The sequence below is a fragment of the Aptenodytes forsteri genome, unplaced genomic scaffold (assembly GCF_000699145.1).
Source record: "Aptenodytes forsteri isolate BGI_AS27 unplaced genomic scaffold, ASM69914v1 Scaffold366, whole genome shotgun sequence".
Taxonomy (NCBI): domain Eukaryota; kingdom Metazoa; phylum Chordata; class Aves; order Sphenisciformes; family Spheniscidae; genus Aptenodytes; species Aptenodytes forsteri.
In genome coordinates, this window is record NW_008794621.1 from 1,918,819 (window position 1) to 1,942,984 (window position 24,166).

The 24,166-nt window shown below is 44.6% G+C and overlaps 1 protein-coding gene across 1 annotated transcript in view; it reads right to left on the bottom strand.

The window, feature by feature from the left end:
- Positions 1-23,268: 23,268 nt before the first annotated feature.
- Positions 23,269-24,166, bottom strand: part of MYRFL (myelin regulatory factor-like) — a 45,932-nt gene continuing 45,034 nt past the window's right edge. The window contains exons 24-25 of the mRNA XM_019470465.1: positions 23,449-23,523; positions 23,269-23,355 (exon numbers count right to left, since the gene is read on the bottom strand). Of these exons, the coding sequence (XP_019326010.1) occupies positions 23,269-23,355; positions 23,449-23,523 (162 nt within the window). The remainder of the gene's footprint in view (positions 23,356-23,448; positions 23,524-24,166) is intronic.

Genomic DNA, 24,166 nt, shown 5'->3' on the forward strand with positions numbered 1-24,166 from the left:
CTGGCAGAAATTCCAGTGCCTCCTAGGCTTGTTTATCCAGAGAGTCTCACTTTTAAGGGGGTTGACCCCAGGCAGAAGGAAACGGTAGCTGAAGCCTTTGAAGCTTTTGCACTTCATTGCCCTTTCCTCTGGACAACCAGCTCCAACTTCATGTTTAAGGGGATAAAAGTCTACGGCCCCAGCTACTGCAGAAGATCCAACTGGGCTCCCTCGCGGGCATGCAGGTGTTTGACATATGATTACAGTAACTTCAGGAATCATTCCTTCCTCAGAGTGGTTCATTTTTTTCTTAAATTATTCCCATGCTCCACATTGCCAATTATCAGACCATCCTAGACAGAGGCTAGTGCTAGGCTTGGGATTAGCTGCTCGCCTTCCTTGAGGAGCATCCCTGACTCCCCAAGGAGCCATAAATTAAGCTGCTGATGAATAACCCCTTTCTGCCAAGCACCTGAGGAACCTGAGAAGACCATATGGGCTGTGAAAATTATAATATGCACATCAAGTGCTGTTTGTGTTCACTGTGAGAAAACAAGTCGGCGCAGACTGACATCAATGTCAGCATGATGAAGGCTGCAGAAAAAAATGCAAGCTGTAGATTTATCCTAAGAGGCAAGAAACCAGCCAGGGGCAGGTAATTCCCGTCCCTCCCGCTCCCCCTGCCCCATCGCATCAGTAATGCTTTCTCACTGGAGCCACCCACTGCCAAAATGTAATCAACATGGAGAGCCTTGACTTTTCCTTCTCCTCATCCTCACCTAGGTACGACACAGATAAAAACTAGAGGCAGTGGAAACAGTCCATGTGCACGTGCAGAAGCAGGCAGACAGCTTTCTGTGGAGCTCACATCAGGGGTAGGCAGGTGTCTTTCCACAGAACCAAGAGAAGCAACTTTCCCCCACTTATGGCAACTGGTTGTGGTGCTACAGAAAAAGCCAACCCTTTACCACTGATCCTCCTCACCAGGAGCTCACATATTCCTTATGTTATCCATCAAAACCCTTCCACGTTCAGCCAGAGGAGCCTGCCTTTCATTAAGGGCACAGGAGGCACCCACAAGGCTGAGTGCCTTCTGTGGCTTCAAGATCTGGTAACACTTCAATCCAACTCCCAGCCCCCACCAAAAAAATCTTCAGCTGGTTTTCTGGAACCAGACTTACTGGTAAACTGAGTTCTGGTTTCATCCTTACACATTCATGGCTGACTCGAAGGGAAGCCACTAAGGATGTAGTTACACCACGCTGCCAAGGTGCTCATCAGGGTATTGGCATTGACCAGTGGGGATCTTATCAACCACCCTTCCACTTCTGCCTCTTCAACCACCAGAAAAATGACCATACTCTTGCAAATGGCACCGATTCTCCAGCTGGACCAAGTGCAGATCAGCCCCGGGCTCCGCTCCTATAAGCACTTTGGGCTTATGCATTTAAATGAAAGCCAGTGCATAAATACAGGGAGGACCAGCAGTGCCGTGTTAGGGGCAAAGCAAGGGAGGCAGCTGACCCAAGCACAAGCTGGAGGGCACGAAATGGGAGCAAATGCACTGAGTCACACTAGCTGCAGCTTACCTGGTTTCTGCTATTGCCCAGCAAGGTGCTGGGAAGGGGGTACTGGAGATAGCTCTCAGGAGCCGGAGGAAGCCAGGGAGACATGGGAGGAGGAAGATTGAAGAAGGCTCTGATGGTCTGTGGGTGGGAGAGGAAGAGAGCAGGCCACTCAGATATCCAGAGTGAACACCGAACACAGCTAGGGAAGTCCCAATATTGTCAAGTTACTTCCATTTTTAAAGGCACACAAAGAAGTTGAATGCCCTACATAGTACAGGGAGGTTTATACAAGCTAGAGAGTAGGGCATGGATCCTATCACTGGGAGAGCGAAGGCAGCATCTCCATTTTCAGTGGCCTTGCCCAAGAAGAGTGGCTGAAGGAAACAGTTCTGTTATTAGTCATTAGGCAAATTACTTCTAATACAATTCTTAACACTATAAGCTAGGTAAATCTTAACTGCTATGTTACTTCAGATGGACAAAATCCAAAACCAATCACATAGTGAAGCTCGACATAAAATCAATTACCGCTGACTGTGAAACATATGCACATCTTAGAGGCCTTTGATCTTTCAGAATGGGTGACAGAAGCTTCTCCTTGCAACACGCTTCATACTGAAATGATCTGGCTATGGGGCCATGATTCTGAACGCTGGCACATGCTACAGACAAGTTGACTCAGAAAAAAGCTCTATTCCTCCACACTGGTCACTGGTTTGAGCACTGGAAATCACCATTTCAGTCTGTTTTCACAAACTCATGTCAGAAGCACAAAAGGAATTAGTGAATGCCTTCTCTCAGTTGCATGCAGTCGTCACTACCAGTAGCTCCCGCATGACAGTGTTTGAGTCTCCCAAAGGTCTTTCTGACATCTGCAATGCACATGTCTATGGCAGCCAGAAGCAAACTAAATCCCCCCCCCCCCCCCCCCCCCCTCCTCCAGCAATGGGAAAGCATCTTAATATTCTTCCTGGAAAACTCTACTGAAGCTTAATTTTTATTACCATTGTGTAGATTATGTCTGCAAAAGAAAACAAAAAAGAAAAGAAAAATAAAAGGTTTCTCCAAGGATACGCATATAATTTTTGTAGCAGAGTAAGTCCTTGAGTCATGCAAAGGACAGAGCTGTGATAAAGCTAAAGTAGTGTCACCACGCTTTTCAGCCCTACAAGCTCTAAACATGTCATATCTAGCAACGTTTATGTGAGTTTTCAAAGGTAAAAATAATAAATTCTTACAGAAATAAGCATTCATACATACATATATGTTTGGCTTTTGATTGGAAAAGAAAGAGGTTTGCATATTAAATTGGAAAACCCTACAGCACAGAATATGGCTCCAGAATGAAAACAAAAAAGAAAAGAAAACTCCATTCCAATAGACTGTATTGTCATAGTTTGTCCTTAGCTAAAAGCGAATCCATGATTAATTTTAAAGATTTGTCATTAGGACAGATATATGTAGTAGTCTGAGCAAGAGACAGGAAAGGTGATTGGATTTTGTTACTTGTTCTGTTGTTTGTTGTTTTCATGGTAACTTAGTTCATCTATAAACTTAACTACTTGTACAAAAGGTTTTGTAGAGCTTAATGAATTTATGCTTTTGAAGACTATCCTTTTGTACAAAGAAAGGCATCCCGAAACTGCCAGTACTGCACATCATTGTTTTCATGATGGTGATGGTGTTGAAAGCCAGTGAGACAGCTATCCACCTTCCTGGAAAAGTACATAGATTTTATGAGCATTTCTAGAAACCAAATAATAATAGTAATATGGCACTCCAGCACCAAAAGGGTGGATATATAAGAATAATGCATTTTCTTAGAGAATAACACTAAAGGATTTAGGTTTGGGGAGAACAAAGAAAGGACTCAACTCCTGACAAGATAAACATGATGTCAGAATCCTGGACAGGATACATAAGGGATTGATTTCACTCACAACAGGACAAACATCTACAATCATTGATGCTGATGAAATACTATATATACGAATATACATAAAACATCTGCACACTGCATTATATACTATCTTTTTCTAAATCTAGCAGGTTTTCCTGCTCTGTCACGCACATAGTTTTCCAGGCTGGCTGTTATGAGGACAGAAGCCAAGGTGACCCTGCCAGAAAACCCCTCAGGATGAATGAGAAGCGGGAGCTGTCTGGGGCCTCCTGCCCGAAGCCCTTTGATCTCAGCCTCATGTCTCTGCTCGGCAGCGGGCAGGTACAGCGCATGATGCCCCTGTGCCAGCCACACTGTGCGTCTGTGGCTCCTGGCAGAGAAAGCATGCAATTCACGGGGAGGAAAACCTCCTCTGGATGCCAGGGGAACAAAACGAAATTACTCCTGGCAGGATGCGGAGCAGGGATTTTCATGCACAGCGGATCTAGGTATCAGTTTGCAGAGTCAGGGATTGAACAGCTGACACAGCAAACGCAACTGGGAGGAGGAGGAGGGACAGACGGACACTGAGAGATCTCCCCCCTTGGGAGTCAAACATACTGCTTTTGGCAAAAACATGATTAAGATTTAATTACTAGGTAAGAAGAATCTTAGGATCCCCAAAGGAAAATCTTGTACTGTTCACGGCAGGAATAAAACACCAAATTAATTTTTGTCAGCACATATATAATCCAGGCTGAGGCAGAACTAACATTTGACTTAAAATTCCTTGTAGAGCAAATCTTTGTCTTATCCTGACAGGGATCAAATATCCGTGAACACGCTCAGTTGTGGTATCACAAACCAATAGGATTTCTGGTAAAATAAACATATGGAATAGGTTTTACAGAGCTCATCTCATAAACCAGACCAGGCAGCAAAATCGGAAGGGCTGCCAGTGAACCCAACTTTGCAGCTTCACTCTGAGATGGACAGGGGACAGGTTGAATTCCAAGTGGGAACGTTTGGCTGCCACGATCAGCCAGCTCTTCTCCCCAAAGCCTCAATTTCTCCTCCAGGAAGACTCAGCGTAGTATGTTTTCCATGTTTTCGCAGGGGACAGAACAACAGAGTAAGGCAAGTTTGGCAGCTGAACATCTGCTTGGACAACATTACCCAACAATCACTGCATGCTCAATAAGCCCTGGGGTGTGATCACTGAACTTGGGTCAAGTGCTACCACCAGCTGACTTCAAGCTCAGCACTGCTTGAATCTTCAGTACCGAGCTGAATGACTAGTCAGACATCCGTTGTAACACCCTTGGTTGATTTCCAAGCAGCACATAGCTGAACACATCAAACACAGTAAACTGAGTGGCAGGAAGACAATCCTCTCTTCGTTTAAACTCATGGTTTTTTTCTCAACCTCCACTCTTCTACTGCAAAACCAGAAATTATTGCCACCTTACAGACTGATTTTTGAGAAATATAGATGCTTTCATACAATACTCATGAACAGCCAAAAGACTAGTGGAAACTTTCACTGCAGTCCGTTTAAAATATTGTTATGAATATCAGCCAGCCTGTTGTCAACGCTAGCATACTTTCTCAACATATGGGGTGGAGGACTGTGTTTTAACGCCTTGCTCTTTCTTTCCCTTATCGAGAGAAACTGAAGTCAGTATAAGGGCAGTAAACTCATCATTTTGGTGAAAACCAAATGTGTGAAGGATCCAAAGAAACTAATACCTGGTTATGGGTTGGGAAACTGATTGCAGAAAATTTCCACTATTGAGTTAGGGAAGAGGGTGCTTGGGAAATCTGGAAGGGACCTCATATCTAGGAAGTTAGAGCTAGTCAAAGTAACTACTCTGAAAAATATGTTTTCTTCAGTAATAGCACAATAAGCTTTGGTGGTCTTCATGTTGGCAGCAAATGTCTCATGAAGTCTTAAGTCATTTTTTTTTTTTATTCACAAGCAAGCCTCTAGTCCTTCCCTGCAGGCAAATTTTAAGGGCAAGTCAGCTGGTAGAGAGAATCAAGGGAAATAAAGTGTTCACTGGAAATTTGGGAATTGGGTGTTTCCTGTTGGTCTCAGGAGAGGACCACGAAGAAAGCTGTAGGCAGCAGCTTGAGGTGTTCCTGCTGCAGGATGCATAGAGAACTCAGTTCTTCATTAATGAGAACTCCCAGTCAGGACCCTGCAGCACGTCCTTGACAGAACAACAAATAAAATAGTAAGTATTAGAAAGAAGGATATGAAAGGCTTCCTCTACCAAGGCACTGTCCCCAGCTGATTGTAACAGCAGTTGGTTCAACACAAAAACCTCCAACACGCGTAAAAGGCAGCCAGACTCCCAGCTGAGCTGCATGTGCCTTCCAAACTCAACCAAACAGGGACAAAACTTCCAGTGACTTGATATTTCAGCAGGACCTTTCAGTAGGCTCTGTTGGTTGAAAAGAAATTTCCTAGCAAGTCTGTGACAAAATTCATAAAATAAAAAAAAAAAAAAAAGACAACTACTGAGTCTTTTAGTTCTCCTACGACCTTAAAACCAGACTGGAATTATGATGGCAGTCAAATAAATGCAAGCAGCAAAGAATGAAGAAATTTTGCAAGACGCTGCACATGGATGTAAGCAGGAGGGAACCAAGAAACTGGGGAGACCTCATAGTACAAAGCGATAAATATTCCACCAGCTGATGCAAGTGAAGCTGCACAATTTTGGGTTGCTGAAGAGCAAAACTGGCTGCTACTGCTTCAGGCCTGAAAAAAGGCTTGTGGGTCCAAACCCATGTCTGTTAGATCAGTTGATACAGCTGGAAAACACAGACGATACCTGCTCCAGCCTCCAAGCTTCACCTTGCTCACATCCGCGATGACCAAGCACAATGCAGCTCCGAGAACCAGGCGTGTACTCCTGCTGGGACTCCCGGGGGAGCCACAGGTCCCAGGTAGTTCACGTGCCCCACAGCCCTATGCCGCAGATATCCCACTCCAGAGCCAAAATAGCCATGCCAGCCTGAGCGTAGCTCTGGACCAAAGCGCTGTAGCCATTTCTGAGGACCAGGCTCGCACGGTGTGTGTTGGCACACCGTTCCCCAGGCACACACCAGGCTGCTCCGCAGCAGCTTGGCTAGCTCAAGCCTGCCATCTGCACCCTGTGCCCTTTGCAGCTGTGCAACCCCTCTGGATGTTTCACTGACCTATATTCCCACATGTACACCTCACAGAGCAGCACCGGTGCTGTGCAAGCGCCATTTCTTCCGCTCATCGCAGCAGTTTTCTGCTGTGCCCGCTGATCACATTGCACACTGCAAAAAGGTCCACTTCCAGCACATCCTCAAGCCTCAGATGAAAGCACAGATCTTTGGCTGAGTATTTCGGCGTCACCCCAGCTCCAACACGCTCACCAAAGGGGTGCAAGAGATGGAGCGGCGCAGCTCGGATCACCAGATGCACAACTGTGTCTGAGCAGCAGCAGGCCAGTATGTCAGACGCGGCAGGAGCTCACGAAAACAGGCCTATTAGCCAGAAATCTAGGGCGCTCTGCCAATTAAATTATTAACCTCCAGGCGTATTCAAATGCATTGAACATATTCAGCTTTTCCAGTTTTACTCCTTTTGCTACACTCAGTAATACATACGTGTCACAGCGCTATCCATTTCTAAAGAGCAAGGTGCTTTATGCGGCTAGGAAAACATCTTTGTATCATTTGTAAGTAAGTGAAGAAAAGTAGAGACCAAGTCCTGCAGAAGGTCATACAGCAAGTCAAGGGAAGAGCCAGAAACAGAAGATATGGTTCCTGACTCACCATCCAGTGCCGTATCCAACACATCACATTTCAGTGTAGGGACATTACCGTATCTGCCACATGCTGATAAAACTGTACGAGTTCAGACAAAGGTGCTAAGTGCGCAGACTAAAGCACATGTGGGATTTTTACCTAAATGAAGAGCCTCTTTGCTTGCAGTTGGACTGCTTACATGGGTAAAGTTATATACACCTTAAGTCTTCATTGGCCATGCTTTTATGAGTGTACAGATCTTGCATTTCAAAATCTGTAAGAGTAATTTTTTTTTTTTAAAAAAGGAGAATTGTTTAATTTGCGCAGTCCATTTCCTCTTCCTCTCTGCTCTGAAGCAAACGCACACTTCCATCCAACGGCACTCTGGGCTCTGTCGAACGGGGTACATTGCCCCGCAGGACCCATCAAAATGCACAGCAGCAGCACAGGATCTGCAGCTGGCCAGGCCCCAGAGGGATTGGATCCTCTTGACTACATTTATGGTCACAAATTTTCGACTGGAGTTAAAGCTAAAAGAGTGAAATTCTTTCATTCCTCAGGTCAAATTAATTCATTTTTAAGCAAGCCAAATCCTCCAAAAACCACTTAATCATTTAAATCACTCGCAACCAAGGGTGCTTTTTCCCCTTAGTCTGAACAGGGGAAATACCGACGAAAGCATGCCAGGGGAAGCTCTGCAGCGTAGGAAACTCCAAAGTACAGCTCCCACTGGCTTTCAAAGGGAATTATGCCCTTTGGTCCCACAAATGCTTTTGAACACTTACTCCATCAATGCACATCTCTCTCTGTAAGCTCCACAACGAGTGGCACTGCCCTTTGGCATTGGGGAATGTCTGACTGCTCTCCCGATGTAATGCAGAGAAGTGAAGGAGAGAGGCAAAACTGACCTTACTTCAAGTCATGGAGCAGGGTCATCTGTATTAATCAGTTCAATGTAAGAATACCAAAGAGAGGTTTCCATCAGTTAATATATTTGACAGGGCATTTTGAGAAGATCAGGGAAGTAGAAACTACTTTTACACAGTCAGAACAAAAGTAACAGGCAAAACCAATTGTTGAAAAGCCTCTAATGCTGAAGAGTTTCCCTTACTATAGTTTATTTTGACCGTCATATTTTAATTTCACACAGCTGTTAGGTGAACACCATCTTACTCGTATGCTCTAGCACCACCTAGCTTGTGCCTAAGGTAATTAAGCTCCATTATTTTCTCTTCAAGAAGGCAAATCCTTAATCATGTCATTTCCTTTAAGTACAACTGTCTGTACTTTAGTTATTTTAGTTACTTTGACATTATAATCCAAATGAAAGTAAAAATAGCAAGCACAAAGCAGCCGCAGAGGTTAAAGAAGCTCCTTCACCAAGCAATTCCTTCGGCTGCATCCTTCTCTGTCTGTCAGTTTCTCTCTTCCCTCTCTTCTGGGCCTGAATCCTGCCAAAGATACCTATGCGTGTTAAGTATGCCTAAAGTTTAAATTTCAAATTTCGTTTGCTTAAATAAGGTTCCTTAGAGGAACTCATAAAGAAACAACAAATAACGGGACAAAATAAACCAATTCTTGCTCCAAAGGAAAAAGCACCAAACAATATGAAAACCAGAGAAGAGTCGCTGCTCATCGCAGGCAAGGCTAATGGTCAGTACAGGGAATGGGTTTGCTCATGGAGGACTGAGGTGGCACCCAGTGGCCTTCGCGCCCCACAGAAGCCACCTTGCTGCACCCTCTGGCTCTCCGTCTCGCAGCTGCAACCAGCAGCCAGGGCTCAGACACAGGCAAGGCAGGTGAGAAGAAAAACCTCCAGTGAACCACTCAGCTATGTGGGAGCTGATATTTAATCTGGATCACCCAGCAAATTATACAATGCGAATCTATTCAGTACTTCAGCTGACATAAACTCTCCTGCCCAGATTCCCGAAAGTGGAATTAATAGCCAGGACAAATATCTGCAGTTATGCAAACTGCGATAAGAACCACCATTACCCTGAGGCAGATGTCAGAAGACATCTCCTGAGGAGTCAAGAGGGCTGTTCCTCTTTCTCTGATACTTGACACAAATGCCAGGAGAGCTTTTGCAAGTTGTGAGGGTTCTCTAGTCATGCCTCTGCAGGGCTCATCAGCAACACTTGTGGAGACCTTGCTTACATTTTGAGGTGGGCTTCTAGCTGGCTTGCCCACTTCTCCCTGAAAAGCACCACGTAGACGAACCCTCATTCATACGGCACTGGCTTACACTGCAGCACCAAGCAGTGGAGGAAGCCAAGTTAATAAGTCAAACTCTCCTTCTTCAGGTCACTAATGGACGCAGATGAACGACAGCACCTCAGTCTCGGGGTGCCCACTGCAGAGCTCCAGGAACTGCATCACCCGCTCACGACGGCTACTGTGTGTTTCTCGCACTTGGAACAGTCACAGGCTTTCTGTTTGAGTGCCTTAGTTAGGTCCACTGAAACAACTAAAGAAGAAAGGAAAAAAGCAAGGCCTCCAGGATGAAGCACAGCGCATGTTTTGTTTGCAACACATTGCACCAGCTCTGTTACACAAATGGCCATTTCCCTGCTCAGACATGCGGCATGCTCCCTGCAAATGCAAGCATGGAAAGAGGGGAACATTTGCTCCAGAGACATAAAAAGGTGGATGTCTGTCCCCCATCTGGAGCCCCATCTGGACCAGAGCAGCTTAGCACGATGCAGCATTCAGTAGAAGCAAATTCACACGGTTCTTGCTCCATATTGGCTATTTTCCTGCATTTGTTGCCAAATACACGGGCTTATCTATTGAAGAGAAAGGATTAATATTCCACAATATGTTGCATGAGACATTTTAAAAACAAAATCTGACACGGCTACACTGAAGCAGAGCAATGCACTATCCCTGTGTCCTGAGAGTCTCCAGAGCCTGGGGAGGGAGCTCGGTCAGCACTGTTAAAGTAGATGTGGGAAATGTGCTTTTCAGCACATTTTGAAATGTAAAATCTTCCCAGAGGGGAGGCAGTCATTGACGAGAGAACCGCACAGGAGCCTTTGGAGGCATTATCATAATCCAGCTGGGCGTATACCTGGAGAAGAAAATTGACACGAGTCTGAATAAAACCTGTAGGAAGAGGAAGCAAAGACAAGACACGCAGGTGTCAGGATTTTATAACTCCACAATCCACAAAAATGCTGTAAGTTCAAGATGAATCATAAGGGAAGCGACCTTGGCTCTCTCTTCCCATGCCGTGCAGAGCTTGTGCTCCCAGATACCCCATGCAACAGTGGCCACTCTTCCTCCCTTCACAGAAGATGAGCCAATGACTCCACGCAGCCAAGGGAGAACTTCACTTCTTCTGAGATAAGCACATTTTTGTTCTAGCCTTTTTGGAGAAACATAAATTTAGTCCCACAGTCAGTGAGATTTCACCCAACATGAAACTGTCTGTCACACCATCAGCGTGATGCCTGCTGTTTTGAGAAACATTATCAGACTACAAAACTCCTTGCGAGCCTGTGTGAGCTGGCTCTTTGCCACCTACTGAAAGGCAGGCACACAGCAGAGCTTATGAAGAGGGGTTAGGAGACGTCCATGAGAGAGCAAAGGTGAGCCGTTGGCTTGAAGGCTGTTTTGCAATTTGGAAGATGCAGTTTCTTCTGCTCCTTGCTCTGCTAGGGCCCTCTTGGGTGACCTCAGGTATAGTAGTCTCAGCCTCTGCTGTCCCTAGCTCAGCTTGACACTTTATCACCTTGTCCCCTCTTCATGGACATCTGAGCTGCCTGTCAGTCTAACTGCCATTGATGTATTGATATTTTAAGGTACACCACCACCAGTACTGGTTTGCCCTAGGCATTATTCTGTTCAGGGCTGAGCCACCTTCATATTCTGGGTATTTACCTCTTTACAACCACTGTGAGTGAAAGCTTGCAATTGCCTCAAAAGCACAAATAACTACAACCTTTGTTGGCAAGTATAATGTCTTTCTGTTAAGCAATGTTGCTATCCTCTTCACTGTGATGCATAGGTGAAGGTGCGCAACCCATTTGTTTCAGGTTTGATGCTGTTCAGTTCATCTGAGGCAAGAGCTCGAATACAAAAACTCAATTCTTGATCTAACACTTAAGTTTAAAAGCTTCATTTTAAGGTTCCACAAACGTCCTTGGCCTTCACAAGGCAATCAAGCCCAGCAAATGACTTCTGGAAATTGCCCATGCTGAGGAAATGTGCAAGCCAGATTAGACACAGTTGAAATGAGTGGACTCATAAACAGCAATGACTGAGTAAAGCTCCGCTGTTTTCTAAGGATTTTGCTAAAACCCTAAACATATGTAATTTATCGACAGTGACAGTGACTCTCACAAGTTGCTTGAACTACATTTGTCATCACAAAATGCATAAGGTAACATGACCGAGGCGATGACACCACCACTTCACCAGAGCTTTGGGACACCAGAGACAGGACATCAGAGCTTCAGGTTTTCTTCGCCTCCTCTGCTAGTGCAGTGGGAAGAGCTCTCTTCCGTATGCGAGGCAGAGGATGAGGCTTGCAGACCAACTGTGTGTAATGTCACTGGGGTAGGTCACATTGAACTAGCGCTCATGTTATCTCCCTCCTGAATGAGAGCAGACAGGGCCTAAGGCCACAGTGTCTGCAACGCTGGCTCTGGCAGCCCTGGGGAACAGCCTCAGCTCCTCTGCCACAAAGGACTTTGGCAAAAAGGAGCTGGGGCAGGCATTGATTTGGGGATCGTTCCCATTTTTGCTGTGCCAAAGCTTTAGGGAGGAACTCGACTGGTTTGCTTTCCTGTCAGCAGCTTCATCGCTAAATCAGCTGGTGAGTTACAAAGTGGTGATGCCAAAAGCGCAGCAACGTAGGGAGCCTGGTCACAAGCAGGTGTATCTAGACACCAAGCAAAACCTATCCTTCTGTCTAAGCTGCAGTATAGCTTTACGGGTTTATGGGAAAAGCCCTTAAGGCTGCCGGTCAGGACCTTTCAACTTAATTTTGCAAACATGGTAAGTCTCCAAGACTTGAGTCTTTTTCATACACGGAGATGAAAAACACAGGAACCAGGCTCAGCAGGGACAGCGCCCTTCAGAGCGATTTAGAGATCCCCGGCTCAGCGCTATGCCAGGACAAACCATTTTCAAAAACTGCATTTTCCTGCCTGCAGGTTACAATACGCTCACAGAGGCAGAAAGCTCAATACTGGCCCTAATCTAAAGCCTGTCCTTCCTGATTCGGTGTCCGCATGACATGCCCGCGCCGGTGTTTTCCTGCACGGGGGGCCGGGTCCCTCGGAGCGCTCCCACCCCTGGGCAGGGAGCTCACGGGGTGCACGGCCGGCGCACATGCACGGCAGCAGACAGCTCGTCTACCGACGGCGTTTGGCAACGCAGAATGATTTCACAGAGGATGCTCCATCTGTCACTATGTTCTGCGGCAGAGCCTGACCTCGCTAGCACTAAGGAAGCCCCAGCAGATTAACATTTAATGATGCTTTCAGTTTCAGCCCTTGTAATTTTTCATCTTTCGGAGGGCAGACATAGAAGAGGAAGAAAGCAGACAGCTCGTCTACCGACGGCGTTTGGCAACGCAGAATGATTTCACAGAGGATGCTCCATCTGTCACTATGTTCTGCGGCAGAGCCTGACCTCGCTAGCACTAAGGAAGCCCCAGCAGATTAACATTTAATGATGCTTTCAGTTTCAGCCCTTGTAATTTTTCATCTTTCGGAGGGCAGACATAGAAGAGGAAGAAAGTTATATATTATGTACAGCATATGGGTCTTCTTCTTGCAGCTGTCTCCTTTAGTATGCTTGACTTTGACAGGTTTGGATTTTTTTCCCTTTTCTGCACTGAAAAAAAGTTTCTTTACATATATTTTACTCCAGAAATAGAATGTCAACTGCTTCTTGTATACACAGACCGGTTTTGTTTTGATTTGTGTAACCATGATACCTAATTCAGTTTAAATAAGTAAACACAGGGGGTATGGTTCTTGGTAGCTCTCTGAGCAGAAGCAAGGTGACTAAACCCCTTCCTCACCGAGACAGACGGACTGAGTGAGATCCTTCAGGTCAGTCTTTTTGTTGTCTTGAAAAATACGCTTAACCACATAACTTAATGCAAAAAGAAATCCTTAAGGGACTGTAAAGTGACCCAGAAACGCAGAGTTTGCATTCTTTTTGTTAAGCAGTCCTGTTCATTTTTGTATTTTCTGCTTGTGAAGCATTCAGCTTGTGCCCTGTGCTGAGGAGCGCATGTGGACAAAGCACCCAGGGGCCCGCTATGTGTACCCAGAGGACCACCAGTGCTACGTGGAGCACCAGCTGAAGTCAGTAAGATGATCCACAAGCACAGAAGCCCATTGAAGAAACAACACTACAGTATGAAAGCTCATGAAGTACATATTTGGCCGCATGGCTGAGCCTCTGATGATTTGGGTTGGTATTCGTAGGAAATAGTGAACTGGAAGAGGGATTTACATGAGAAAGCACAGGGACAAAAGTGATGGCCCAAAAGGAGGGAGAAACACAAAAGCCAGCAGAGAGACGCCAAGTTGCTGAACATTTCTGGAAGATGAGGGCACGAATTTTGGATTTGGCGTGATATTTACCAAGAGTCGAGGCAAAAGACTGTACCTTAAAGCAAGTAGATCACAAAGGAAAGTGATAAGACAAATGCCAAGAGCATTTTGAGCTGCTTTGGCCACGATGCTGTAGGGGGGAGCAAGATGGGAACACAGGAGGCTACAGGGGAAGAGCATCAACTGAATGCTGCTACCAGTCAGTTCTGTGGCCGGAGCCCAGCCGCTATGTGCACGATATTAAAGACGTGCACTCAGATATTAAACGCCTGAGATGGCAAAAGTCCAGTGAAAGTAAGAACTGTGCAGTCATGAGGAGAAAACCAAGGCGATTAACCTGCCCCACCCAGTAGCCTTTTGGGGTTTCTTTTTTTGAGTAGTGCCCGTGAACCTTCAGTAGCCAGCCAAGCAATGCTCACCAGCACCCTGTCAGCAATGAGGTTACCCCAGCAAGCTTCTAGTGTAAGTTTCTATGCCTGAAGAAATCAGAGCTTCAAAAACTATTATCAATGCCTGGAAAACTGACAAAGTAAATTGGGAAGAGGGGAAGTCAGAACTGACTTTTTTGCAACCAAGACCCTCCAAAGTAAGAAAAAGGAATTGCTTTTCGAAGATTAAAAATGCAAAATCATAAGGTTGCAGCAGACTCCAAATCAGCCTAAAAACTGAGAAACGTGACTTCGAGGAAAGGGCACCCTACAAAGGCTTAAGACACCCGCAAGAAGATGGAGAAAGAACAGCTCCATTCACAAAAGACTAATTCCCAAATAGTCAGAGCTTGTGTTCACCAGTGCAAGTCATAGCAGAGCTGGCTCATAGGAAACTTCCTTCTTCTTGGTGTCATGGGAAGCCATGGTTTTAATGCTGCAGGTACTTCACATCCTCACGGCCTATCTTCGGCCTACTCTGGTGTAGGCTGGGTACCCCTGCAATGGTGAGAGACATGCTGAGGTAAGGCATATCATTCCTTAGAGTGAGAAAAAAGCTTCTAGAAAACTTTGGGGCCCTGACTCTTCAACCTGCAAATCTTACAGCCCCTTGCTAAAGCTCAAAACAGATAGCAATGGCACAGAATTTGAAAGGCAATTTATTCTGAATAGTAAAAATGGGTGTTTGTGCTCAAGTGCAACTGTGGAAACAAAAGAGTAAAGCGTAAGACCAAACTTCACTCCCTGTAGCAAAATTCTGCGGCATTAGCATGCATTATTTATAAGCATCCACCATCATTTTGTGCTCTCTCTGCCCCAAATGTATGCACTGACACAGTCCCCAACATCAACATACAGTAGGGAAGGGAAGGCTGCAGCAAAGACCTGGAGGCAGATCTCCCTACCTATGTAACGTTTTCACTGGGTACCATCCTTAAGAGTAGGATCTTGGCCAAAGTGTAGGCAGCATAACTACAGGATATAACCACGTCAACCGTCCCTAGATCCAAACATATCCAATCCCCTCAGCAAGAATATCTGCAGTCTTAATTAACCTTGTGAGAAATCAGGGAAAGATAGATTATGCTTAGTTACTGCCTCATTTTGTTAACGAGAGATAATTGAAAAAAACACATGCTAAAGTGATTGCCTAATCATCACATCAAATTAGTTGAAAAAAATCAATTCACCGTGATCAAATAGCTATTTACAAAAAAAGCAACAACACACAGAACACATTACTTGTTTGGGGTGAATCTCATTTACTCTGGACAAACGGCCTTTGTGCAAGGAGCTTTGCAGAGCAAGGAAGATTGAGGCTGTGCCCGAGCAGCCTTTGGGTGAATTTCGGGAATCAGAGCATCCTTCCCACTGCTCCATCACCTTCCATTTGAGAACATTTCCCATCCCTTTGCTGTGCATCCCGAGGAACCTCTGACTCCTGGATCAGTGCTCCCCCTCGCAGCAATACCCTGACCCCGTCCATTCTCCCTCTGCCATCGAGGTAAAGGCAATGAGGGCCCACATGAAGAGCTTGCACGACTCTACACCTCCGAAAGGCAGGATTAGGCCTATTGACAACAAAAGTCCTCTGTCACCCCTATCCCCTAATGACATTCTCTTAACCTAGGCTTCCAGTGAGGCAATGTGTCAGCCAAATGCATAATGAATTATTTGTAAGTAATTTAGTCTGAAGAGATTTGTTCCAAACTCATGTAAGACTGTGGATATAACAAAGCATTCAGGACACACCTTATTTTAGGAATCAGCAATATGCTTTAGGCAGAAATCTCAATTTGTAAATACTGCATTCTGGCCCAGCAGATTTCCTTCCTGATAGACCATGACCACTTCATAATTCTAGGGCAGAACCATGAAGATTAATAAAAAGCAGAAAGAGGATTTTAATCAACACAGCCAGCTGGTCTGCGGTTTAGATTATGTTGTGGAAGGGAAAGTGTAACATTAAGATTGAATGAAAAATGCAAAGCACTGATTACCCTGAAGAGTATCTCTGCCAGCTAAATTAATATTAAACTCAAATTTGCAAATCCTGTGCTTTTATTACTGCATTTGCAATATATTTAACATCAACTAGAAATTAAAACATCCGCCTTTAAAATAATGAGTTTTGTTTTAAATCCTGTTTATAAAAGTCACTTCCCTTTCTACCCATTACTAAGAAGATGACCTATTTTAAACTCATCCTTTAAAAGTATTGTAATGAGTTCCTTTTTTGGAAGGAGGTAAAGCAGGGGACAGGACAGCTGGCAAGCAACGAGCGAGGGAAGAGGAGAGGGAGCCTCCTCAAAGCCCGGGAGCAGGAAGATGAAGGTTTTTCCAATACAGGGGCATGCAGCCAAAGGATGGGAGCTGTGGCCTGCAGGGCAACAGCTCTGGGTGCCTGGGAGAAGGTGGCTTCTCCAGGAGACCGACCGGGAGAGTCGGCAGAGGCTACAGCCCGGCTGCTGCTCCTGGCCGGCAGACGTAGGCTGCTGCCAGCTGCTGCGGGGTGGAGGGAGAAGGGGGGAAACAAGCTGACTGGTCCCAGGCCAAGGAGCAACAAAAGGCTTGTGTGCCATTGCCACATTGCCCTGCCGCGCCAACCGCCCAGCCGGCAGTGTGCCATAGCAACCAGGGTTAAAACTGGGTCAGGATTGCCTGTGTGAGACCTGTTATTTTGAATATAGGGCTTGGGCTTGCACTGAAAATGTTCATTCACGTGCTATTTTGACAGAAAACATGCTATTTGGGGAAGCTGGAGGAGACAATATTTACGAGGACATCAGTACCCGAAGTGCTGTGAGTGCATGAATTTTTCTTTTTTTAACCTACACTGGATCTGGACAAGACATACTAGGACTAACTAAAGTGCCTTAACGTGTCTTGAACCTCACTGCCGCTCTAGCTGCGCTCAAGTCCCAGGTCCTGAGTCTTGCTGGGGAGAGCCGAGGCTGGGCCAGGCAGGTACCTGAGCCCGGCCACGCCTGGCAGCGCCCACCAGGCTGCGGGTGCCTGCTGCGGGGATGCAACCACCGCTTGGCACTCCCCAAAGCTCAGAAGACAGCAGGAGGGGCATCAAGTCAGTGGACAAAATATATGCAATCTGGGATGGGGAGATGCTTATGCCTTGGCCTTTCCTTAGAAAGCACTGTTCTTTCAGCCAAATGATTTTGAGAGTGTGGGACATAGCCAGCAGCTGCCACTCTAGGTATTATTTGGTGGTTTGCAGATGTTAATTAAAACTACTCATTCCACAGTGAGCAAACACACCCACGTCAGATTAGAAAAATTTAACAAATGCTATGCATGCATAAGAGCAAGGGAGGGGCTGTGGAAATGTAACAGTGAAAACTGTTTCTTCCAATTACTTGATCAACATTGTCCAGAAAAAAAAAAATGTTCATGCTTTTTCCAGAGAAACGTTTCTATAGCCTAACGAGGATTTTGAGTTAACATGCCAAGAGCAAAGCATTCAAACTGAAAAGCTAAAGTTAGACCTAAACACTCCTCACTGGGCCTAGTTTTTCAAAAGTGCTAAGCACGTTGTTTTACTAAAAGAGGGTCTGTTTGATTAGTCCCAAACATATATAATCCTGACACATATGAGCATCTCAGTGCATTTAATACATTTACCCTTACAACACTGCCCCACTTCCAGTTCCTCTTCCCCTTCAAGAAGGGAAAATACTATTAGCAAAGTTTTATTAGTGAGCAATTGAGGCATGAAGGCTTCATCACTGGCCCCAGGTCTACAGAGGAGCAAGACTGAATCCCAGCTTCCTTAGTGTCAAAGAAGTTATCCAAAGCTCTGGATCTACAAACTAAAACTTCCCAAACATCCTGTTTCAAAAAGCACCATCTCCCCTAAGAAACCTGAGAGCCATCACTCAAGATTCTTTCGTCCGGAATGAACTAAATCTTGGCTTTAAGCAGAACATCAAATTTCCAAGCTGATATGATCAACCTCCCGGTTCTGCTTACTAATAATTTTTGATGTGTTGACCAATTACAATCAAATTCGATAGAGGCTCAGCCATATTATGTTTCTACAAGATTCAAGAAAATCTGAAGCCAAGAAGAGAAAAAAGACCCAAACTGGTGCGCACACAAAGAAACAGACAGGCACAATTTAATGCTTCCAAAGGCAGGTAGGAATTCCCTGTGTGAGGGCGCAGCCAGCTTTCCCCCTCAGTATCAGAACAGCTCAAATCAGAGCTGGTCCTGCCTTTTGCCTCGTCCAACAGGTAGGGAATGCGGGAGGAAGCAAACATCGTGTGGCAGAGCGATCCACGGAAGCACGCAGAGCGGCTGGCATTTTTGCAGCGGCAGTCTGTCAGCAATACAGGACACATCTGCAGGAAATTGTTTCTCTGTAGCACCGTTTGGCTGGGACATTAAGTAGCATTACTCCAAGATGAAGGTAAGATCTGTAAACGATTCCTGTAATGAGTTTCCATCAGTGGTGTTCAATGCTTTTAAGTGTACTATAATGTCATATATAAAAGCCATGTCTTCATATAAAGCAACATATCACATAAAAGTCTTAAAGCACTGCAACTAGTTTATAAATTATGATTAATTTTCTGTGTATCTTGAAACTAGCTTCTATACCTACAATCAACTGATTTATGTTAAACATACTCTAGCACTCAGATCAACAGAAAGAGTAAACCTGATGTAAATCGGGTTTTTGTTTTGCAGCTGGATTGTCTCAGGTTCTATGCAATGGATTTGTAATTTAAGAAGTGAATGACTCCTGAGTAAGCAACTTCTCGCACTGTGGGCATAATTTAACCCGCTAACAATTCTGAATGCAAGTTTTTTTCTGACACTAGAAAGCAAGCTATGATCCTAGAAAAATGTAGATAAGCAGGACTTGATCAAAAGCTCGCCTCCAGGTCTCCCTTCAGACCCGTGCTGCGCAGGACTCCAGACTCAGCTTTGGGATTGCTAGCTTCTCACGGTAGGCTCACATCCCCTCACCAGACAGCCTCCTCACTACCTACCAGGCCTCTTCTGAACTAAAGAGCCATTTGAACGGAGCTGCAGCCAGAACGCCCTTTTGCTCACAGCTGTCTACAGCTTCTGCTGGGGTTGTGCCCAGAGGCTATCGGCTATTCCGGCTGCGGACTCACACCCCAGAACCACTCATTCAGCTCCTTTGCCTTGTACTTGGTTTCCACGGGGTGACCGTACAGGATTTTCCCTCTATAGCCTCTCGGCTTAGTGCGCCGGGCTTTCAAGTGATCTCAGGTCCTGACTTAAAAGGCCGCTGCCACTGCTAGCTCACACTTACTGAAAGCAAGGCTAGGTAATTTGTGTTACAGTCAAGTAAAAATGTGAATTGCCATATCATGTTTTTGGTATGAACAGCTGGTTTAAAACCCAGATGAGATTGTACCAGATCTATCCTAGCTCTAGCTTTGCCTCCTGCGATTTACGGCTGTGTGTATCACCCACGCTGGAAGTTTGCTTGGCCTCAGCTCCCTTTCAAATTAGGGGAAAATATTGCAGCGATGGATGCCTGGAGGTCTCTACAATTCATCCACATTGTGTTAAAAAGAGGTAAGGGAAGGGGTTTTCCTGTTCCAAGTACAATGTGCATAACACATTAATAATTCATTATTAGGTATCACAAAATTTGTTTCAAATTACGTTGTAATGACCACTATCAAAAATTGTTGCAACTTTATCCCTGAGCACACAAGCTGAGATGCTTGAACTTTTTAGAACCATGTTTTTCATTGGGAAAAATCAATCCATACTTCCTTCAGTTGTTCAGGACAGAAAATGCTGCCAGCCGTGTTTTCCCCATGGTATTCTTCTGTGGCAGTCCTACTTCAATGTTGTACAAGGGAGAAGCACAAGGCAGAGAGTATCACCAGTCCAGGGGTATAAAGATGAGTTCCACCTCCCCAAACACAGGAAAGTGAAGACTCAGCAGATACGGGAGTGAGAATCATTCCTAGAGCTTCCGTATTTTCACACCAAAACGGACCAAAATCTGGGCATGTACGTCACCCACTGTGCATCTGGTGGGGCTGTGTCGTGGTTTAACCCCTGCAGGCAGCTAAACACCACCCAGCCACTTGCTCACTCTCCCCCAGTGGGGTGGGGGAAGAGAATCAAAAGTGAGAAAACTCGTGGGTCGAGATAAAGACAGTTTAATTGGTAAAGCAAAAGCCACGCACGCAAGCAAAGCAACACAAGGAATTCATTCACTACTTCCCATCGGCAGGCAGGTGTTCAGCCATCTCCAGGAAAGCAGGGCTCCATCAGGCATAACCGTTACTTGGGAAGAAAAACGCCATCACTCTGAACGTCCCCCCCTTCCTTCTTCTTCCCCCAGCTTTATATGCTGAGCATGACATCATATGGTGTGGGGTATCCCTTTGGTCAGTTGGGGTCAGCTGTCCTGGCTGTGTCCCCTCCCAACTTCTTGTGCACCCCCAGCCTCCTCGCTGGTGGGGTGGGGAGAGAAGCAGAAAAGGCCTTGACTCTGTGTAAGCACTGCTCAGCAGTGACTAAAACATCCCCGTATTATCAACACTGTCTTCAGCGCAAATCCAACACACAGCCCCATCCTGGCTACTATGAAGAAAATTAACTCCCCCAGCCAAAACCAGCACAGGCCGACACTCCTTGGGCTTGCTGAAACCGCTGTACCTGCACTGTACCGCCAGCCAGCACGTGCCTGGCAATTCAATGTATCCTGAAAACATCATCCAGGGGGAAGGAGAATGGAAACATTTTCTGGGATTTCCAGGTGACCAAGCACCTGGCTGACTCTCAGACAAAAGAGCCATAATGCAAGTATAGGCTGAATCATTACATTGGGTATCTGCTCTTGCACTTTTGGACCTGGCGTATGTGAAACCCCAGGCAAATAGCAACGTTTTTAACTAGACTAAACTTCTAGACGGAAAAACCGAGCATGCTCAGGGATGCTCAGGGTTCTGTTACACTACTGGTATTTTCTCCTGGCCCCAAGATCCACTAACTCATTCAGTGGTAACCCCAATATAATTAGTGTCACAAAGGGACAGAAGTCATCTGATCCCCATGTGAAATGGTCAAAACACTACTGTCAACATGTCATCCCATTTAAAAAAGTCTTTCAGCTCACTGTCATTCACAGCAGGAGCCTGAAGACTATTTATCACAGTTTTTTCAGTGCCAAGTTTTTCATTTCTGCCAGTTCCTCCCTAGCTTTTGCCAAGGTGGGTTTTTGTTACCTCGGACATGTTAGAACACAGCCTTCGTACAGCAACTTGTCATCTTAAGTCTGAATAAAATCTTCAAGAGTACCTTACTGAAAACGTATGACAGGAGTAAAGAACTAGTTGAAAATTCTTGAATGGGCAAAGTAATGCATAATAAAATCACCACAAGCATTTTCACAAAGAAAATAGTTGCTATGCCACGTGCATCTCACCCCAGACTAATCACAGGCAGTTTTTCGATGACAGGAAACACTGGGAGCTTATATTCTCCTACTGCAGCGCTCTGTGCCACTGGGAAGAGTATTTCAACCAAGAACAGTGTGATGAAAACCAGGTGGGTCTAGAAATGTACAATTTTTGTTCAAAATGCACACGCATTATCATCTGTGACCGGGTGACACTTCTTAGGAATTACCCTCAAGTATGGACCATAAAAAACTAAAGGCACAAACTTCTGATGCTTTTGGATCCAGAGTTCTAAGCCCAGTTAACCCCAACTGAAGTACATACATCTAAAAACAACCAGTGAGAAGGCCATCCTTAAAGGAAATCCCAAAACAGTGACAAAAGAAATGCCAAACGAAGGCACAGAAACAAATTAAACTCTCCCATCGCATCATCAGGCAATAAATATACAGTTAAGACACATTGGTGTTTACAAAGACTGTGGTCAGCTCTTTTTTAGAGATTAATTTTTCTTCCTAATGTTTCCCTTTCACTGCTAAATAAAGAATTTCATTCAGAGTAAGGTTGTTCACGTGACTTTTACATTATAAGTTTCAAAAGCCTACAGTCTCTCCATTATATTTACTTTCTCTTCTTTACACAAAATGAATGATTGTTCCAAACACTATTTATACTGTACTTGGTTATTACAACTATTTTCCTTCTGTCCGAGCAACTAATGTGAAATTTCATTCAAATAGCTTTACCTTAAAAATTTATTGCCTAAATATAAACAGAAAGATTGCTCCCGTGCAAGTGTGTATCCACATCCATCTTAGAAAGCCATGCAGGCAGACATTATTCTTCTCAAACATTTCTGTCCTTTCATCACACTCGCACAAATCACAAACACCAAGAAAAAAGTAACCTGAATTTAGGAGTAAATAGTTCATTCCTGCCATAGAGTTTAATAAAAAAGGTAGCTGAAACATATCTCATTCAAACAGCAGCAGCGTTGTTAAATCACACAATGGTAATGGTAATGATGGTACTGCTTTCTGAAATGGAAATACTTACAGACACCATAGAACCAACCTGTTGTTCCCTAACTTAACAGCGCTTATTTTAGAGGGCATTTGCAAAGTGCTACGTTTCTCTCTCAAAGTTTTGTTTGCTTTTGGTTTTGTTAGGAAAAAAATAGATTTATATATAAACAAAGGGCAGCTGATACTAGGAGAAGGTAAATGCCTGTCGGACAGAAGCAGGTTTCCTGACTGCAAATACCATTTTATTGTCTTACTATCTTCTGAAGACTGGAGTGTATCCCAGCTCAGCAGAGCTCCTACCCATTTGTTCTTGCCTGCTATACATACAATATCATATAACTTCACTATGATCAGTGGGATTATTTATTTACACATCACATACTCCATTGCCTCACGTCCTTTTAGAAACAGTTCCTGGAAATGCAGAGCTACTGTCGTCATCAAAAACTTTATTTTTCTCCTTTTTTTTAATTTAAAAATGGAACAAACAAGAAAGTGCCATACAACTCAGCAAGAGGTTTAAAAAAATATCCAGGGCCATTCACAAGTCTTTTTTTCACATCAAGAGCTTCATTGTCTTTCCCCAAAGAACAGAATGATCAGCGACATTTTAGTTACACTGCCGATAAAAATAGAAGTAGTAATCAGTAAAAAACATTCCAGCAAAATAAGGATCTGTCGAGCAGCCTGCAAAACCCTGCAGAAGAAAAATAAAGGAGATTCATAGAGGATCTTCTCTCAGTTCAAATGCTATTTGTCTTTTGCTGTGTTGCCATTTGAAAAGGCTTACCGGTGCAGCTACACGGAAATAGTATGCGCTGTCATACAATTTAGCTACAGGGAGAGTCCAAATATGCTGACGTCCCTAGATGATAAATGAGAGAGAGAGAGAGAGATTAGATAACGTGATTTCACATTAATTTGGAGAGAAGGTTAGGATCTGGAAACATTTCACTGACAAATGCAGTGCAAAGTAATTACGATAACAAGACTTGATAGCTATAGTCAGAGTATTTAAAGACAAAGTGCTGACTTTAAATGTGGGTTTGCTCTGATCAGCTCTGCCCAGGAACCTACAGACATCTGGCTCCCAGAGACGCTCAGCTGGCTCTGAATAACTGAACTCCCTCTCTAGTTTTCCAAGCAAATCCCACAATAAATAGGGATTGTTCCTAATGTGCCAGGTCGCCCGAGAGCTTCAAGGTATAACAGTAGCAAATGGCAACTCTGCTGATTTTGAAACAGCAACTTTAGCAGTCCTCAGAAGGCAGTGAAAGTTCCTCTATACATTCTAAAGATATGAGAAGCATCTTCACTGAGTATTTCAAAAACAGATGCAGGCAAGATTTCATGCTACTTTTGATTGCAGTGTCCTGCCATGTACAAATGAAATAATATATTTTCTATCTGAAATGTTTGTGATACATTGAATAACATAAAACTCAATCCTCACCTCTTTTTAACCTAATGATCCATGGTAACTTTTATTTCATCAGCTTCTAGTGTCT